Below are 21734 nucleotides of genomic sequence, written 5' to 3' on the forward strand. Positions count from 1 at the left end.
TCCTATGATTATCATCATCATCATCATCATCATCATCATCATCATCATCATCATCATCAACATCATCATCATCATCATCATTATCATCATCATCATCATCATCATCATATTATTATTATCAGCCGATGCACGTCCACTGCAGGACATAAACCTTTTGTAGACACTACCAAACATCATGATCCTGAGCCGCCTGCTTCCAGCGAATTTCTGCGACTTGCTTGATGTCATCAGTCCATCTGGTGGGAGATTGACCACCACTGCGTTTTCGAGTGCGTGGTCGCCATTCCAGCAGTTTGGAAAACCAACGTCTGCTGAAGTGGCTCCCATTGCCACTTCAGTTTCGCGACTCGTTGAGTCCACATAGTTCGCAGATGGACGAACTTTGTCAGTGATAATGTAACAACTTGAACCCAGAATCTCGTGATCTGAAGCCACAAAGACTTACTACTGAACTAAAGAGGTACTCTAGCAATATCTAACCGTATTAATCATCATTATCATCAGCCAAATTATTATATCTAGACCAATAGCTGGAGACATTCCTCGACTCTACACTGTAGTAGAAAATTAATATCACATGTCTCAAACGGTGAAGGAAAGCGTCGTAAGGAAACCTGCATACCAGAGAATTTTCTTAATTCTCTGCGTGTGTGTAGTCTACCAATCCGTATTGGGCCAGCGAGGTGGTCTATTGGCCTAGCTCGAGCTCAACAGTGAGCCGAATATGGGTTAATAACGACGATACTGTAGTAAAAGAAGCTTAGACCCACCATACGAGTATATCAATGGCTTGAAGGCTTAGAGTGATAATAATGGTTGACTATATTGTAATAATCACTATTTTATAATGTTAATGATAACTGACACCATTTGCCAAAATTTGTCAAATACGGTGCCGCGTGTCTTAATAACGTCTGGGATCGATGTCATAATTTGTTATAGGCATCGCGTATTATCACGGATTTACCAACCCTGGGGTTCATCATCATCATTATCAGCTGACGGATGTCACTGGACATAGGCTGTTCGCTGGTCGACGGATATCGACGTTTGTTGCTAAGCTGGACATAGGCCTCTTGTAAAGACTTTCTAAACACTTCGTTTACGAGCCGAAAGCATCCAGCGACCCTGGGTTACCACAGACCATTTCTGGCATGACAAACCCAATTTATATTTTTTTATAAACTAGGCAAGTCTTATTCTTAATAACCAATCGAGGGATAGAACCTAGGATTTCATGAGCCAAAGATGAACACGCTAATTGGATTAGCCTATTAAAATAACTACGAGTACTTCATTGGCGCTTGCAAGTGTTGGTCGAATAATATTGACAACCTCTCTGGCTCAGTTGGTAATGCTGATGTTCTCTACACCGGAGAGAGAGATCCAGGGTTCGATTCCCGCTCGGATCGAAGAAATAAGTTATTTGGGTTTTGTAATCCAGTTATGGTTTAAAATTATTAGTAGATGTAGATCTCAATGACTTCAAAAGTTTTATTTATTAAATATTTATGTTATTAATAAAACATTTGTAATGTATTTTGAAAAGATTTCTATATTCTAGTTTATTAATTTTAATTGTAAATAGCTCAATTTTGACTACTTGCACTTATAACGAAATGTCAATTACGTATTATACTTTTCCTTCTCTAAAAACGCGGGTACTCATGCAGTCGATCATTTACTTTTGAGCGAGTCACGAGTTAAGTCGATATTGGAAGAAAACAGTTAGCTCAGGTTTAGTTTGGTAGTAGGCATCGACCATCGCTAGTTACCTACCACTTACCACCCTACCGGCAAAGATGTACCGCCAAGCCACAGTAAATAACTTTACTCTGGCCAAGCGATTTTGTTGGGGTGCGATGCCCTGTGCAAACCCTCCAAGATATAATAAGTAGGTAGAATAAACTTGTTATTACCTCTTCCATACTCGCTTCCATCTTAGACTACACAGTTCGCCGTCGCAGTCGAGGGCTAATGACTGTCTCAAATATACCTATTTAAAACCCGAAACAGGAATTGAACCTAGGATATCATTGTCTAAATTTAAACAGGTTAATTGGATCAATGAAGCAATAACAAAAATAAGTGCGTTTTTTTTCAAATAAGAATATTTGCCAAATTATTTTAAAATATGTCCAATATTTCAATTCCTCTCCAACTAGTCGGGAAAGACTAGGTACGACAATAGACCAACGGGGCGGGTATCGAACCACCACCCCTCGGTGATGAGTCCAACAGCTCTTACCGTTGAGCTATTGATGCTTCAAACGTTGGTTTGAAAATTGAATAGATCGAAGATTAGAATAATCGTAAATACCTCTAGTACTAGGCAATAAAACCACGGTTTAGTATTATAATATAATATATTCATTATAGTACATAATATTCTTCATATTCTCCATCACGTATTGCTTCTTCTTCTCCAAGTTGGCGCGCCAGGCTTCCAGTCGTTTCGCGAGTCGATGAAAACTTCGTATTTCAGGTTATTTTTCTGTTCATGTGTAAAATTATTACTATAAAACCGATTAAACTGGGTAAGGTCATTCTCGTGGTCTAGACACATTATTACATCTCAATAACTATCTAAACGTAAAGTCACTGAAGATCCAATAAGCCGACATGCCTGCAACGCTGACGGTTTGACAGCCAATAAATTTGATTGTGTGTTGATCGCGTTGTGCATGACATCATACAGATTGCAACCAACACATGATTAGTTTTATCGGCTGTCAAGCTGACTTATCGCTGGCTGCAGGCTTATCGGTTGGTGAGTGGCTAGCATTACAAAAACGCCTCGCCTTCGGACATGCTTAATGCGTGCCGTCACCTCGACGTTTGCTCACCAGCAAAGCGCGCACGTCATTTTGGATGCCCGAGAGTTGGTGGACATTTTTAGGTAGGTATGTATTAGAGGCAAGATGAACGCTTGTCTTGTACCTCCCCTATGCTACCCAGAACATCGCCATAAGCCCGCCAACCCGCTCTGGAGCTGCGTGATAAGTAAGCTCACAACTCAGACGGCCGTGTCGCAGTGGTATGCACGGTGAATTTACAAGAAGGTCTTGGGTTCGATCCCCGACTGGGCCGATTGAGGGATTCCTAATTAGTCCAGGTCTGGCTGGCCGTGGCTAGTTACCACCCTACCATCCACCAGTAAGCACCGGATGACACTAGCATACGTTAAAGATAGTGTAAAAAAACATCTTAATATTTCACTACCCCATCCAGCAGGCAGTAAAAACAAATATATTTCAGGACTTTCACGTAATTCCTTCAAATTGAACTTTCTTATTGAAACGCCTGCAAGAGCAATCAACCCTTTAGCTTCACATGTGATTGGGCTTTGTCATATATGACAATAGGAAATTTCCAATAGCGAAATGCCAAAGAATATCACATTGTATGAGCAATGAATCGAGAAAATTGAATTCGTTTGACAAAAAACGTGATATTGAAGGTATAATCTTTTTTTATTCTTGGTGCTGGTAAGACTCTTTTCCTAGGCTTGTGAGAATTCTAAAATTACTGACAGTTTGAGGTATATTTTTTTTTGTTCTTATAAAACAGGGATTGCTTTAAAATAAACTCTTGCTTCATGTCGTATACAGGGTCGGCCCGTCCATACGGCGAACGGAGCAGTCGCTCCAGGCGCCAAATTCTAGATGGCGCCTAAATGGCAAAGAAAAATAAAAGAAAATTATTTTTTTCGATTGTCTAAATTTTAAGCGAAGAGATTAACGAGGCGCACGCGGATAGAGTGCGCGGGTGTCATCGCTTCGCCATCCGGTGTCCGGGAGTATATGATTATAGAAGTTATCGATATTCTATTACTTCTAAAATCCTAGTCGACCGTAGATGGTAGGTCTAGCGTCTGATTTTCAATTGATCACTCCAGAGTATGGTTGAGGTCTTTGTTAGGAGCAAACAGGAGAGGCGCCATAATTGGATCTCGCTCCATTCTAAAATTTACTTCGGGCCGGCGCTGGTCGTATAAATAAAATGATATGCGGATAACATAAAATGTATAGAGTTTATTGACTTATCAACCTCTTACTATGTAAAACCTTTCTATTTTACATAAATGTAAAAATTAAACTGTATTGGGAGACCTTTTTAATGCATTGGAAAAACAATTTTGAGTGACGCCTAAATAAAATAGAACCACACGACAAGAGAACGACTATTGGAGGAAAAAGTCACGGGCATTTACTAGTCAGTAAAGTATAATTATTCATTATCAACCTATATTCGAGGGGTTAGGCCAATTATAGTCCACCACGCTGGCCCAATGCGGATTGGCAGACTTCACACACGCAGAGAATTAGGAAAATTCTCTGGTATGCAGGTTTCTTCAAGATGTTTTCCTTCACCGTTTGAAACACGTGATATTTAATTTCTTAAAATGCACACAACTGAAAAATTGGAGGTGCATCTCCGGACCGGATTCGAACCCACATCCTCTGGAATCGGAGTCAGAGGTCATATCCACTGGGCTATCACGGCTTCACGGCACGGTATAATTATTTAATATGATGAAAATTTAGAGTTACTGGATTATGATAAAACATAAGGGATTTTACAAAATAAAAATATATTAGTGAATATTCCATTTAATCCACAATAAATACCCATTAGTATATTAATGCCAATAAATTATTAAATTATTATTATATCATTCCAAGCACACAGCTTTTACATTAAAATTAAATGCTACCAGCTACTTTACAAGTTAGTAAAGGTTTTAATAAATAAAATAAATAATTATTTACAATCGTTACCGAATCATTTGTGACAGAGTTAACAATAAATAAAATATTGACTTTAGGCAGCCACACTTTAAATTAAAGTGTTATTGATTATTAAGACCCCCTGTACACTGTGCCTATGTTTATATTTAGGTAGTTTTTTTTTGGTATTAATTCAACGTAAACATAAGCAAGAATATTTGTATAATTGACGTTAATCAGGTCTTCTAAGTTGATTATGTGGCTAATATTTCTTGATAACGAAACACTATTGTCCGTATTTCTTGTTCAATCAATATTATTCATCCACAAATAGTAAACAAATAATGAAATATTTAATTTCTTAATAAATTACGGACGGAGTCACAACTCGTACAGTGTAAAAGAGGCCTTGTATTTTTGTAAAACTACCTTCATTTTGTAGTTTATTGTTAACTCTACCACATCAGCAGTTTGTTAGTTGAGATTAAACCCTCGAAAGGTTCGTCAATCGCTCCGTCAGGTCCCATTCACCAATATGATTTAGTCCTTTTTGATGATAGCCTGAAAAGTATTCAAAAAATAAGTTCTTTAAAAGTAATAAAATTATTCCATTTATATTATATTAAAATAGTCATTTTTATATTCATAGTTAGTAAAAAAATAGAACAGAATGTGTTATAAGCCTTAGAAAGCATTTATATATTTTTCCTATTATGGGTAAATTACAGAAAACGAATTATAGTATATGTGTGTTAAATTGAATTAAAAGTTATAAGCAGAAAAAAAGGTTTAGCAATTAATTAGAAAAGGCTACGAAAAGAACGTTATGTTCATTGTTTTACGAGTACGAGTAGTTCATAAATTTACAGAACAATAATAAAAATTTATTCTGAAATAATTTATTTTGACAAAATCACGAGCATCATTTGAACAGCTATGAGTAGAAAGACCATAAATAAACAATAATTATTAATAATAAAATGTCCTTATTCACTAAATGCACTAAAGTCATTAAATTTTTCATACAAGAAATGTTTGCCGTCACAAATATGCTTATTTAAATTCAAATTACGTTCATTTCACACTGAAATAATATTTTTCTAACAATATTAAGATATTTTAAGAAGCATTTGTATTTTTGTTATTAAAAATACTAAAGTTATGGGATATATAGGTCCTGGGTTTTTCAGCATTGCTCTTTATTACCTCAATTAATTTTATTATGACATGGACATAGTATGCTATTAATTGGCAATATCATAATACAACAAATTAACCTTAAATTTTAATATGATAAACAATTATATAATTTTTTTTTCATCATTATCATTAACCCATATCATATTCTGCTCACTGTTTGAGCACGAGACTCCGTCTCAGAATGAATGGGGTTAAGCTAATAGTCCACCACGCTATTGCGGATTGGCAGACTTTACACACGTAGAGAATTAAGAAAATTTTCAGGTATGCAGGTTTCCTCACGATGTTTTTCCTTCACCGTTTGAGTCACATGATATTATTTCTTAAAATGCACATAACCGAAAAGTTGGAGGTGCATGCCCGGATTGGATTCGAAGCTACGCCCTCCGAAACGAAGGCAAAGGTTCATATCCATTGGGCTATCTTGGCTTACTTTTTACAATACTTTCAAATTATAATAACAATATCGAATATTATGCATCTCTTTCTTATTAATATAATAAAAAAGGATGACACATTCACGAATAAATAGTAAGAATCACTCTCATTCAATATCGCTTGCAAAATTCAATCACTTAAATTAAATCAAGTGTACATGCAACTTAACAAGACATTGTCAAAGAGCTAGTGAGCAAATTGTTCAAAATATCGAGTACCAAATTAATAGTTATAACCAATAAAATAAAAGATTGTGAAAAGATCACATAAGACTGTTAAAATTCGAATAAGTTTATCAAGCTGAAATTAAGTGAACAGAAATTCATAAAAGGGAACACGAAAGTTCATACACTTCTTGATTGAAATTGCTCTAACCAATAAAAATAATCTAAAACGACGAAGCCCAAGCCATACTAGGTTAAACTGATATTCTAGATGCGAAAGTAGTCGTGTATCACTCCGTCTGTATGTCTGTTAACTTTTTACGGCTAAGCCACTGAACCTTTTTTGACAAACTTTGTATAGGTAAACTTGGAGCATTACAAATTTTAGTTTTTATCCCGGAAAAAATTATGTTTCCCGTAGGATTTTATGAAAAAGAGAACGTTTTACTAGTAATTTAATTACGTCAATTATTATTACAAGCAATTAATAAACATTTTTCTTGTGGCAAGTATTCAATAAACAGTATCTCTCTTGAGTATGTCTTCAGAATTTTCTTATTATTTTTTATCAGAATTAGATATGTCCATGAATAATATTTAACAAAAAATATTTTTTTGTTTATATAACAAACTAAGCCTGTAACATTTCAGCTCTATCAATTAGGGATAACAGCAATAGAATTTTATTGTACGATTTTACCTCAAGTAGTCAGCATGACCAAAAGCCGTAACAAAAAGCTCCTCAAATAATGAAACAATGACACGGAATAAAACCTCGTAAAATTAAAAAAAAAATGAACAAATCACACCCTAGCTCTCAGCTTATACGTACATGCAAAGACAACTCACACTTTAGCATGCGGTTCCATGCAACAAAGTCCATGCATGCATTAGTCGGTCACCTGAGGAGAGAACAGTTTCTTCAGGCCGATGATCGTCGCCAGGAGGAGCGCGATCTTTGACACCAGGAGAGCCTTTCCGACCATCAGGTAGAGGCCTTTGAAGGTCAATGCCCCCAGTAGGCCCAGTTTCAAGGCGGCGGCGGCGAGGAATGGACCGAAGTTCTTGTTCCTTGCTCTACCACTCTCGATTGCTTTGTGGGCTTTCATTGATACACCTGGAAATAAAGAATGAAACCATTTTAAAGTCGCATTAAAAATGTGTGTGATCGAAGTTCATTCATACAGCAACCGTACGAATAAATTAATTTTATTCATCCAGTAACTGGATAATTTATTTATTTACTTAATCAATAATATAATATTCTTATGAGAACGAAAACCATGCGACCAAGAGAAGAAGGCATATTATGTGCTATACTACCTAACTTACTAAAATAGGCAGATGATAAACATAAGGTACGACATCGTTTGGATAGATCGAAAGGGGTGTGGATTTTCATCCACCTCCTAACAAGTTAGCCCGCTTCCATCTTAGATTGCATCATCACTTACCATTAGGTGAGATTGCATTAAAGAGATAACTTGTAAAGAATAAAAAAAAGATTAAAATAAAATGTTTATGATAAAAAAAATAATAAAAAGGTATGTACTAATTGAAGAGAAATTATTTTTATACGTTTAAATAAACAACTTCTTAATAACCAAGTTTAGTATCAACGTACTGTTTTAATTAAGTCATTTATAATTTGTTTTATGCAAAACAGTAGCGAGCCATGCGCCTGCAGTATTTGTTTTAATTAAAAAAGGAAAAAGGACTCTTTAACATGTATTTTTCGGGTCCTTTCTCTATTTATTTTTCAAAAAGAACATTTTTTGTCATTTTGGGATCTGGGCCGATTGAGGTTTTCTTAATTGATCTGGCTGGTGGGAGGCTTCAGCCGTGGTAGTTACCACTCTACCGGCAAAGACGTACCGCCAGGTGATTTAGCGTTCCGGTACCATGGTGAGTAGAAACCGAAGGGGGTGTGGATTATCATCCTACTCCTAACTAGTATGCCCGCTTCCATCGTAGATTGCATCACCACTTATTATCAGGTGAGATTGTTGTCAATGGACTTTTCCTCTTTTAATCTCATCTGGCCGTCTCCGTAGGGTATATGTAAGGAGAGCTTGTGACAGCCACACATACCGCATTTTATTGAGGCTTGTAAGTTTGTCAGCCAATCCTCCAACCTTAATTTCGAGAATCTCTGCAATTGCCTGCAATTTTTGAAGTCCGGGAAAGACTAAATTTTGAACCGTAGCTACAGAAAAGGGGTCGAAGGGAGATGGAAAGAGGAGTGTTTCTTCTACTGTGTATTTTTCTTGTAGAAAAAGTTCTAATGTTTTTATCATGCTTGCTAATTGGCTCGTACATTTTTTGGATTTTTGCTACATGCTTAATAAAATATAGATAGACTAAAAATAAATTCAAAGCTTTTCTGAGTAATCAGAATCAAAAGCAAAATAGTTTTTCCATTAGTATTTCCATCTGATAACACATACACAACACTGTTCAGTGGTGTATGTGTTATCAGAACACACCCACACACACACATACCCTAATGATTTTATAATAGTTACAAACCAGTAGCGTAGCGTGCCTTGGGGCCCTGTATCAATATAAGTTGGGGCCCAGGGTAAAGATCTCTCACAAAAGAAACAATATAGGTAATGATATGAATAGATGAAGCTACTCATGAAAAATTAGCTTGTTAGTAATCAGGTGTATAAAATGTTCTAGGGATCCCTGACTAAAAGTACTTGCTAAAATATATATGACAGTGACTTAACCTATGTAGGATATTTCCATTTTTTAGCTGCAGGCTTAACCCGGGATATTGCTTTTTTGGAATTTTGTCATTTCTGAAGTGAAACTTTCTAAGCAGTTTTTTTTCGGGAAGCACCCAGGTTAAGTGACATTGTGAATCACATTTTACCAATTTTTGCATTAACATGTAAGGGGGCGCTGTATCTATTCTAACTGTTTGTTTGTTTGATTGAACGCGCTAATCTCATGAACTACTGGTTCGATTTGAAAAATTCTTTCAGTGTTAGATAGCCCATTCATCAAGGAAGGTTACAGGCTATGTATCCCCGTATTCCTACGGGAACGGGAACCACGCGGGTGAAACCGCGCGGCGTCAGCTAGTCATTGATACGGCTCATACGGCGATAGCTACGCCCCTGTTCCACAAATAACTGACGGTCCAAGCAATGAGATAACACCAACTTTGATAATAACTTTGTATGTAAATACGAGTAGTTGTAAATATATATATCAAGTTACTAATATTATAAAGAGGTAAAGTTTGTAATCTGGGGGTAATCTCTGGATACACTAAAGCGATTTTGAAAAGCTCTTTTACCGATACAAATTATGTTATTTTTGAGCGTCATTTTTCCCGTATTCCTACGGCTGAAACCGCGGGGCGTCTGCTCTTTTTATTCATAACTAGCGGACGCCCGCGACTTCGTCCGCCCTTAGACCTCCTTTATCCGGCCCTCTCGCAAAATCCGTTCTTAGTGGATGTCTACTGTCTATAAACTACCTCCCTGCCAAATTTTATCTTTGTACATCAAGCGGTTTTTGAGATTTCGTTATGAATATAGAACTATAAAAACCTTTCGCATTTATATATACCAATTTAGAAGTTTGGACTGACTGACTTGATTACAATCTCACCTGATGATAACTGATGATGTAATCTAAGATGGAAGCTAACTTGTTTGGAGGAGGGTGAAAATCCATACTCCTTTCGGTTTCTACACGAAATTGCATCGGAACGCTAAATCGCTTGGCGATACATCTTTGCCGGTAGGGTAACTAGCCACGGCCGATACCTCCCACCAGCCAAAAAAATAAAATTCCACTTTAAAATTAATAAGATAATGTTAAACATGGAATACAATTAAGTTTCATTTAACGAAATGTTCGCAGGCGCTGATTGGCAATTAAATTAAAAACGTGCGCCAGCAACCAGAGTACTCTAGCCGCAAATTTTAAAATAATAACTTGAATAATAAATACTCTTTGTTAAAAATAATAAAAACCTCTATTTTCTCATATTCCCACATGTGAAACGCAAATATTATGTTCATTTATTATTTTCATTAACACACTTTTTTACCCCGCTTACTAAAAAGGTTGTTTTAGACTTGTGTGAAAAATAGAAATTCTCTCACGAAGTGGATAAATATTTGTATTGAATTTAGAATGTTGCAAATTTTCCGTTTATACTTTTAACACAAATAAAATTCATTTTTATATGAATGTCGGAGGATTTGATAGTAGCGCCATCTTACATTAATTATAGTAACTAATTAGGTGTCGATATCTGTTAGAAACGTCAAGGAGTACGTGTTTATCTGTCAGTTTTTTGTCTGTGGACATCTGTCAGTTGACAATCTCTGAGAGAGCTCGAGGTAGATTTCAGGTTTATTCAGTTGAATACTTTAGCTGGATCTAGTCAGTTTAGTGAATGAAGGAATTGGGTGAGTCAGTCAGTTATCCGTATAGTGAGGCCATTATAATAATAACATTGCATTGTTAGTTATTTGGCTGAGACCCAACAGGAGCGGGGATGAGGAGCGATTACATGTAGTAAAAGGGCCCTTTAACCCAACTACTAGCGGTTGCCAGTCCGTGATCCTGCCCGTGCTTGACTCCACAATAGTTAATCTTGGTTTACATCTGATAGTATCAGCGCTATATTTGATCAATATTGTGGTTAGAGGGTAGAACTGTATAAGTAAGTTAACCGGTCGTTCCGTACATGATCGATAGTGTTACTTTGTGTATCTGCGATCCTTGACACGTAAAGCTTAGAAACTGCTCTGAGGCTACGGCTTCTCCGTTATCGAAAGTGGAATTTAGTCTGCTGCACCGACATATATACTTACTTTTTAATGTAAATGAGCATAGGCTTTTTACAGCTAATTTCCTACTATCAGTAAAAATCCATCAAGTGATAGTCGTAGTAGTGATATCCAACCCAGGCATACCAAGAAACACCAAAATACTGTTTATTGTCAGTATACGAATAATTAAAAGACAGCTCGATTTCACCGTCGAAATAAATTAACCTTAAACAGCCTCTTATAGTAAAATGCTTATAACAAATTGAATTTCAGCCAGAGGGACTTGAAATTTATAATAACAATATAATTTGTAAGCCATTAATCTCGGAACTGTTTTTCTAAATGAGTTTCGTTTTCTAGGACAATTTGTCATTGTGAAATATTGCTCGACTGGGAGAACTGTCATTACTAATTAGATTTGCCCAGTTTATTATAGTGGCCTTAATATTTCGGAGTATTTAATATTGTTTTGCGCAGAATAAATAAGTATGCTTTATTACCCATTGTATATTCAAATATTTAAGTAGCTCTTAGCTAAAAATAAAGCTGTATTTAACTTTTTTTCCGGGGTATTCGAATGTGATTCACATATTATACCTTATTTTTTAATTATATTATATCCTATTTTTGAATAGATCCGTCAATTTTTTAGCCGGTAGAGGGTCTTTAACAAAAATTAGCTCTTAAAAGCTTATTATTTTACAAACAGATTCCTAAATCGAAAAATATTTTTGAAAGACTCACATATTTCAAAGACCTATCCAATTGTAGGCCCCACACTACGGAATGAACAAGTAAAAAATAGGTTCATTCCCACTTTACACAAGGGGAGGTACCCTATAAAAATCAATTTTTCAAGACTTAAATTTTACGAATTTGTTTACATTTTTAATGTACATGCTCATGCTAATTTACAGCTTTGATGTAATAATAGTCTCTGCGCTAAGCCGCGGACGGACGGACGGACGGACAGACAGACGGACATGGCGAAAGGCCACATAGTTCGAAGAGCCGATGGACGTTGGGGTCCCAAGGTGCTGGAATGGCGACACCGCACTAGAAAGTGCAGTGTTGGTCGACCCCCCACCAGATGGACTGACGACATCAAGCGAGTCGCAGGGATTAGCTGGATGCAGGTGGCTCAAAATCGCAAAGTTTAGTAGTGCCTACAAAAGGCCTATATCCTGCAGTGGAAGGCAGCTGATATGATAATGATGACTGAACCACTTTGAAATATTAAAACTGTTTATTTTTTTAATTTTAGATTGCCTTGATTCGATTTAAAAAAAGTTTCTTATTGTGTATTTTATCTATCTACGACACGGAATTTATGGTTTTGAGTCAAAACTTTTTAAAATATGGCTAAAAAATATTTTTTAGTATATTGAAGCTGGTCACTAGTTTTTGGCTGATCTCCAAACCATTGTTGGCAAAAATTTGCTGAAGATAAGTTATATGTGTTTGTACTTTATTTTGCATTTTGTTTTTATGTTCCGCATAGATATTATTTTACAATGTAGAATGGTTTTATGATACGCATTTGGCAAGGTTTTTAATAACCTAATTTTCAGTAAGTTTAGCCTATTCATGTCCATGGCATTTTACTAGTATTTTCACCATAGAGTTACACGTGTTTTTGACACATAACAGTAGGTTAACCAGCTAGGGTTGCCGACTGTACTGTAGTATTGTAGTATATTTCGGGTTTGTGTACTATATACTGTTGAAAATATATATGTATAGTACGCAAAAATATACTGTACATAATTTTACAAACATGTTTTATTTTGCATAAGATATATTATTATGCATATATAAATAGCATATAATATCTCTTATTTACTTAAGATAACAATTCTTGAAAATGCAATAAGTGTAAATAAATATAGTTTTTATAAAAACAAACGTGTTTTTTTTCGCTTATTTCGTAAAATACTATATTTTCTTTAACCAGGCAAAATCCTATTATAGTGGTCAGTTATTTTGATATTCGTAAAATTGGACTTTTAAAACTACTTGGTTTTGCCACACGCGCACTCTAGACGTTCAAGCCAAGGTGTCGCCATTAAGAGATACGTCAAAGAGGACATGCTTTATGTTCATACATACCTACGCCCAATGAGCCATCTTTCTCCGTCTTCCCAGCGATGACGACGTCCGCATTGTCTAGTAACCTGTACCTAAAGGACCGCGTGGTCGCGAAGTTCCACAGTTTGTCCATGATGAGCTGTTGTGCCTGGTCCTCGAGTGATGTGCCCGCGCGAGCAAGGGACTCCGGCTTGATTTGAACTTCTGCTGCGGCTCCATTGCTGGAATTGTTAAAAAAAATAAATAATCTTAGGACAACTTACATTGTCATTTTGAACCTGCAAATAAGTTTTTGGAATGAAACTTTATTAAGGCGTTTAGATTTTAAGTAAAATTGCGTTTTTTAACATAATGATACCTTCCTTTAGTCTATTTCCTTTATAATAATATATAAATGCGAAAGGTCACTCATCACGAAATTTCGAAAACCGCTTGACGTATAAAGATGAAATTTGACAGGAAGGTTGTTTATGATTAGATATTCGCTAAGAACGTATTTTGCGATAGGACTGGATAAAGAAGATCCTTCTCTTGTTTAGGGTTACGTTAATCGCTAAAAAAATATAGAAAAAAAACTGTTAAAAATATTTAAAATTCGTTATTGGCAGTTTTAATTTTATTTTAAATACCTACTTTTTACGAGTAATCTCTCATTACTTAGAGATATAGTCAGTGCATTTAGTAAGTAAATAAATCAGTGAATAAAAAAAATAAATGGTATTTTTTACAACCTTTACCTACTGTTTTTAAATCTTCATACAATTCGTTCCACATAAAAGGCAATAATTGAAAGGCAGCAAATAAATAATTAATGAATTAATAACGAACACGTAAACATTAACCGGTAAATTAACTTGTTAATATTAAACCTTCAGTATTCCAATTATAAACTTTCGTAACTGTTATTGAAATTCCCTTTGAGTGTGGTGTCGGATTGGTCGAAACAGTGTTTTCAAAGTTCGAATTAAATCCTCGTAAATTAAATAATCTGAGATCAAACGGGATATTAGAGGGTTAGTGGTAAATCGAACCTTAAGATAACAAACAGTAGATGGGGTTGGTTTATAAAGATTTATTATTTCACGTCTCGATTTTAATTAAAGAAGATTTAACTGTTTCTAAATAAGTAAACTCGATGATAGCCCAAGTGGATATGACCTCTGACTTTGATTTGGAGGGCGTAGGATCGAATTCGATCCGGTCACTTGTAACTCACGATGTTTTTCTTCACAAAAACCTGCATACATAAGCCTAACCGCTCTGTTTTGAGAATGTGAAACATGCTTTACAGTGAGCCGAATAAGGATTGATAATGATGTTATTGATGAAACAAATAAATTTTCGTTTGAATATTTTACATTACTTTTATTTTTTATAAAAAAAACTAATCTTAACGAATGAGGTTTGTGAGTGAATATAGTACAATGTAAGAATTTCGAGTATCTATTATGGTTTTATATGTAATCGGGGACCTAACGTTTTTACTACAGCTAATGCTTAGTAGCTTTTGGGTTGCTGTGGGTAAGTTAACGGCTGATCTATCAGAAAGATAATATAAGAAACTTTCATTGGAAGAAAAGATAATATAATTTCGAGTGAATTCATTATCGCTTTGTTTCTCAGTCGTTCTCAAGAATTTGCCTGACGCGCTCTACACATCTCGAACCAAAATTTATACAAAATGTAATTAAAATATTTAATTTAATAAAAATTTAAAGGCGCCATTGGTGTGGATCCTCAGAAACCAATTTTTTTTTATTCATTAAAATATTTTAAGACCTTTTCCATACTATGCAAATTGGTTAAAACTTTAAATCGTAACTTAATAACTCACATTTTCATTAATTACTGACAATTAATTTTTATTCTTTTATCTGAATTAACTTGATAAAAGATAAGAGAAAAGCTAGTTTTTGAGATTATAAGGGTCACATTTAATAAATTGTTTCCTCGTTCAAACGAATTGCAAACATTAGATAAACGACACAAAAAAGACGGTGGATTCAATGCCGTAATCATGGCGGAAAATTGGATAATTTTGTCCTTTGGGGTGGAAAATACTACTTGATTTTCACATTTTCCGTAAAATGAACTTAAATACCTTTTAATGTTAACTCCTCTGTTCGGTTGAACGCGCTAATCTCAGAATCTAGTATTTTTTAGCATTTAGCTAATCCTCAAGTAATCCGCTGGCCCAATACGGATTGGCAGACTTCACACACGTAGGGAATTAAGAAAATTCTCAGGTATGCAGGTTTCCTCACGATGGTTTTCCTTCACCGTTTGAGACACGTCATATTTAATTTCTTAAAATGCACACAACTGGAGGTGCACACCCCGGACTGGATTCGAACCCACACCCTCCAGGATCGGAGGCAGAGGTAAAAGGTCCACTGGGCTAACACGGCTCTCAAAATAATAATAATTTGCCTTATTAGGGCAAAAGTGGTCAATAATTCATTTTGATAAGAATTTAAGTTTAGTTGTGTAAATAATGACGTAAACCTTAGTATATGATTTAAATAATATTAAAGTACAAAAGGTACTATATCTGCTAAAATATAGAAGATAAATATATACTGTCACGATTTTTTTTGTAGAAAATGATATATACTACAAAGTTATAGTACATTATGTTATTCTAACATCAATAGTTTTGCAGCGCACACCATGTAAACAAAACTTTTGTACACATTGGGTTACGTTATTGGAGTTTCAGGAAGGATCGCTGATTTTTTGAAAATATAATATAGCCTATAGCCTTCCTCGATAAATGGGCTATCTATCACTGAAAATATTTTTCAAATATGATATTCGGTTCCTGATTATAATATTAGTATAGATAAAAAATATATAATTTTAATTTCTCACCTCTCATCAACGATCATGAGGTCGTCAGAGAGCTGGAAGGCGGCTGTCCTGAGCATCCGGTCCACGTAGCCGACTAGTTCGATGGCGATACATGATGAGGTCTCCCGTGACACGCATTTGTTTGTGAGGCCACGTTTTAGCGTGTCTTCCGATGTTGACATCTGGAATTAAACAATAAAAAGAATTAACTATCTGACGCCGCACGGCTTCACCCGCATGGTTCCCGTTCCCATAAGAATACGGGGATATTATATAGCCAATAGCCTTCCTTGATAGATGGGCTATCTAGCACTGAAAGAATTTTTCAAATAGGACCAGTAGTTCCTGAGATAAGCGCGTTCAAGCAAACTCTTCAGCCTTATAATATTAGCATAGGTGATTTTTAATCGACTTCTTATAGGAAGAGACAATTGGACATTGATGCATGTTTTTTATTATTTTTTTACAAGTTAGACTGCAATCTCACCTGATGGTGAGTGATGATGCGGGCTAACTTGTTAGGAGGAGGATAAAACCCCTTTCGGTTTCTACACGACATCGTACCGGAACGCTAAATCGCTTGGCTTGGCATCTTTAACAGTGTAGGCACTGTAAACGAATAAGATTTTGAGTTTTGACCGCCCACTTAAAATAAGTGTACTTGATATATTTGTATTAAAGTGATTTTCCAGCTTATTGAATCTCGCTTATAAAGTCTGATCGAACATTCTAGAAAATTTTTGAATGTACAGAATTTACTTAAACCAAAAGAAATAAAGATTAATATCTTTATTTCTTTGGTCATGAGGACAGAAAAAACTTCCAGTAACTATAAGTTAATTACGTTTAAGGAAACTGTCGAAAAAAATATGTTCGAATGTTCCAGAATTTTCTGAAACTCACTAAAATGTATGGAATATTAGTAATTAATATTTAGATACGTAGGTACAATAACCTCTTAACATCATATTACACTCGATTGAACAGTCTAAATGAAGAATGTTTTTATAAACTTAATCATCATCAATCCATATTCGGCTCACTGCTGAGCTCGAGTCTCCTCTCACAATAAGAGGGGTTGGGCCAATAGTCCACCACGCTGGCCCAATGCGGATTGGCAGACTTCACACATGCAGAGAATTGAGAAAATTCTCTGGTATGCAGGTTTCCTCACAATCTTTGTCCTTCACCGCTTGAGATATATGATATTTAATTTTTTAAAATGCACATAACTGAAAAGTTATAGGTGCATGCCCTGGACTGGATTCGAACCCACACCCTCCGGAATCGGAGGCAGAGGTCATATCCACTGGGCTATCACGGCTTTTTACTAAACTTAATAGGAATGGAAAATAACATATTATCATTACACTAAAGCCATATTCGATGTGTACTGTATACCAACAAACAAAATGGAAATGAAGGTAGAAAACGCATTATTTCATAACTTATTTTTGTTTTGTTGTTTTGTATGTATTGTTTTTAAGCGACTTCCAAAAAAAGGAGGTTCTTTTATAAAATATAATTCAGAATATTTATTAACTATATCAAATTATTCAAAGCTTATGAAAAATCATTTTAATTAATTTAAGAACAATTAAATTATAATTATTATTAGAGGTGAAATGATTAGCGATTTAAACCTTCATTTTTAAATTTCTTTTTTAGTAAACAGTGCACATCGATGATGGCTTTAGTATAGATTTGAGGAGACTCGAGCTCAGCAGTGAGCCGAATATGGAATGACAATGATGATGATGATGATAGGTTGTTTATGCATATAAAAACAAACAATTTCAAATTATACCAAATGATCTAATTTAACTCTCCCGTAACAACCTCACTGTAAATTAGCGGGAAAAGTTACTCAAAACGCTTAAAAGATTTAACCGAGAGCTTTCACAGTTACAAACATTTTGACGAAGAATAAAACTCCGAACTAAGAAAGAGAAATGTAAAAGATTTAGCTTGTAATAATGTTGTTTGGTTTATTTTGTTTATTACTAACAAATGCACCCGGTTTCACCCGCGTTGTTTCCGTTCTCTTGAGACTACGAGGATAATTATATACTTACTTAGTATCTTTACTTACCAAGATATTTACCTATATACTTATTTCAAGGATAATGTAGGATTAGGATGTTGAAAGAATTTTTCAAATCGCCCCAATAGTTTCAGAGCATATTTAATTTAAACAAACGAGTGAACTTGCGCCCTTCAAACAGCATTGGTTATTCTCTGAAAATAATAATGTACTAGTATAGACATTTGTTAATTTTTTTGTGTGATTTATTAAAGCAATGTTTTTTTTTGTTTAATTATTTTTTACAAAACTCTAAAAATACTGGACCCATTTAAAACATTTTTCCACCAATAGAAAAATGCAATATAAGCGAGTAACACGGGAAAGGAAACTTCGCAGGCGAAAACCTCCAGGGGTATGTTATGTATTTCTAAACCGGCTAAATGCCTTTAATTTTCTTTAGGTGATTTATCATCTGAAAGCATCTAATACCCACAAGGGAACTATATCCTTACTTTGAGAATCAGTTACCGCACTTTACAGGTACTTAGGATTTGAGGTTGAAATATTAATAATGTATTAATGAAGCATTAGTGACATAAGCTCGAGGTTAAGATATAATGGATTGTAGTGATTGACTTCATAAATAACTTAATAATTAATGACTGGAAACCAACGGGGATGAGATAACAACATAAGTTTATCTATCTCTTTCGCATCTATGACAAAGGAGAGAGTGATATGTAGACAAATGTATCTAATTATCAATTTACTCGCAATTTAGAACTAGTCCAGAAATAGAGAATAAAAAACCGAATTTTACGCGAGCAGAGGTATAATTTAAAAGAAAGATTCCTTGAACCCCTCTTAATTGACGTATAGGTAGTCCTTTAGTCCATTTTGAATTTGAACTTTTGCTTCTTTCAAGTAAGCCTTCTTCCATCTAAGACTGCATCATCACTTAACATCAGGTGTGATCGCAATCAACGGATTTTTTTTTTAATTATTCTTTACAAGTTAGCCCTTGACAATCTCACCTGATGGTAAGTGATAATGCAGTCTAAGATGGTAACGGGCTAACTTGTTAGGAGGAGGATGAGAATCCACACTCCTTTCGGTTTCTACACGACATCCTACCGGAACGCTAAATCGCTTGGCGGTAGGTACGTCTTTGCCGGTAGGGTGGTACCTAGCCACGGCCGTAGCCTCCCACCAGCCAGACTTGGACCAATTAAGAAAATCTCAATCTGCCCAGCCAGGGATCGAACCCAGGATCTCCGTTTTGTAAATCCACCGCGCATACCACTGCGTCACGGATGCCGTCAAAGATTTCTTGTCAAAAAGAATAAAGAAAGGCCTAATCAGCTATACAAATAGACTGATCTGAATATTTTCTTGCCTACTGTGCAAGGAGTTTCAATTATTCAACTGACTTCTATCAGTTTTTTCGTGTAATGTTCTCATCCGATGGGATATAAGCGAGAGTTTTCCCATGAGATTCTTTTTGAAACAATATACTAAACACTTTCATTCTATCGAAGCATTTTTCCATAAACAATGCATGTAAATATACGTTCGCCTACTAATTAACTAATTGGTGATATGCGCTTTGATTTCATTAGCATTAATTTTTGCTGTAGGGGCGTGTAAATAAAGAAGTTCCATACTATGTAATTGTAGCTGATTATAGGTTAAAAATTCCGTCATTCACGAGGGCACGACGCCTGAGGCGTGGCATAGGAGCGTGGTGGTTCTGTTCTTCAAAAAAGGTGACAACACCTTGCTGAAGAATTACAGACCCATCTCGCTGCTAAGCCATGTTTACAAATTGTTCTCGAGAGTCATTACGAATCGTCTCGCTAATAGGTTTGACGACTTCCAGCCTCCCGAACAAGCCGGTTTCCGAAAAGGTTTTAGTACCATAGACCACATCCATACGCTGCGGCAGGTTATACAGAAGACTCACGAGTATAACCAGCCACTTTGCTTAGCGTTTGTGGACTATGAGAAAGCCTTCGATTCGGTGGAAACCTGGGCTGTGCTAAGGTCATTGCAGAGATGCCGAATTGATTACAGGTATATCCAAGCGTTGAAGTGCTTGTACGAAAACGCCACTATGTCAGTCCGTATTCAGGATCAGACTACGAGGCCAATCCAGTTGCAGCGAGGAGTGCGTCAGGGAGATGTGATCTCTCCGAAGCTATTTACCGCCGCATTGGAAGACGTCTTTAAGCTTCTGGACTGGGGCGGACTTGGCATCAACATCAATGGCGAGTACATCACTCAACTGCGGTTCGCGGACGATGTAGTCATCATGGCACAGACTCTGGATGACCTTAGTACCATGCTCAATGACCTCAGCAGCGTTTCTCAACAGGTGGGCCTGAAAATGAACATGGGCAAAACAAAAATAATGTGTAATGCTCATGTATCGCTCCACCCAGTTATAGTTGAGAACGCTGCACTCGAAATTGTAGACGAATACATATACCTAGGACATATGATCCAGTTAGGTAGGTCCAATTTCGAGAAAGAGGTGAACCGTCGAATCCAACTCGGCTGGGCTGCATTCGGGAAACTTCGCGACATCTTTTCGTCCGAAATTCCTCAGTGCCTGAAGACAAAAGTCTTCGAACAGTGCGTGTTGCCAGTGATGACCTATGGTTCCGAGACTTGGTCGCTAACTATGGGCCTCATAAGAAGGCTCAGAGCCACACAGCGGGCGATGGAACGAGCTATGTTAGGAGTATCTCTGCGTGATCGAATCAGAAATGAGGAGATCCGCAGAAGAACCAAAGTCACCGACATAGCTCAACGAGTTGCGAAGCTGAAGTGGCAATGGGCGGGGCACATAGTTCGAAGAGCCGATGGACGTTGGGGTCCCAAAGTGCTGGAATGGCGACCCCGCACTAGTAAGCGCAGTGTTGGCCGACCCCCCACCAGGTGGACTGACGACATCAAGCGAGTCGCAGGGATTCGCTGGATGCAGATGGCTCAGTATCGTGATGTTTGGAAGTCCCTACAAAAGGCCTATGTCCTGCAGTGGACGTCCATCGGCTGATATGATGATGATGATGATGATAGGTTAAAAATATTCCCACGTTTAGTTTAATTGATGGACCTTCTATTTTATCTTCATTTATCAAAAAAACAAGCACACCCCAGCGACTTACTGGGCGTGAAATTCATTTTTTCAAAAATCCCGCGGGAACCATGGATTTATCCGGGTTATAAATACAGGGTACTCGGGAGTATTTCCCATAACTCTAGGGTTATTCTTTAAGGAAAATTAATTTAAAAGTCTAAGGAACATAAAATGAATATTTTCGATGTAAAAAATATTTCTTTTGTAAATAGATCTTAAATTGTGTCCCTTATATCGCATATTTATATTATGACTTATTCATTGATAATTATCATGAAGTAGCTTACTAGTGAA

The 21734-nt window shown here is 36.2% G+C and overlaps 1 protein-coding gene across 2 annotated transcripts in view; it reads right to left on the minus strand.

Moving 5' to 3' along the window:
• Window positions 1–4597: 4597 nt before the first annotated feature.
• Window positions 4598–21734, minus strand: part of LOC112053141 (uncharacterized) — a 33327-nt gene continuing 16190 nt past the window's right edge. For both annotated transcript variants that reach the window (XM_052889024.1, XM_052889025.1), the window contains exons 2-5: window positions 16294–16454; window positions 13444–13643; window positions 7435–7649; window positions 4598–5291 (exon numbers count right to left, since the gene is read on the minus strand). In XM_052889024.1, coding sequence (XP_052744984.1) covers window positions 5271–5291; window positions 7435–7649; window positions 13444–13643; window positions 16294–16454 — 597 coding nt within the window. In that variant the 3' untranslated portion in view covers window positions 4598–5270. The remainder of the gene's footprint in view (window positions 5292–7434; window positions 7650–13443; window positions 13644–16293; window positions 16455–21734) is intronic.

Source organism: Bicyclus anynana, chromosome 24 (assembly GCF_947172395.1).
Source record: "Bicyclus anynana chromosome 24, ilBicAnyn1.1, whole genome shotgun sequence".
Classification (NCBI taxonomy): Eukaryota; Metazoa; Arthropoda; class Insecta; order Lepidoptera; family Nymphalidae; genus Bicyclus; species Bicyclus anynana.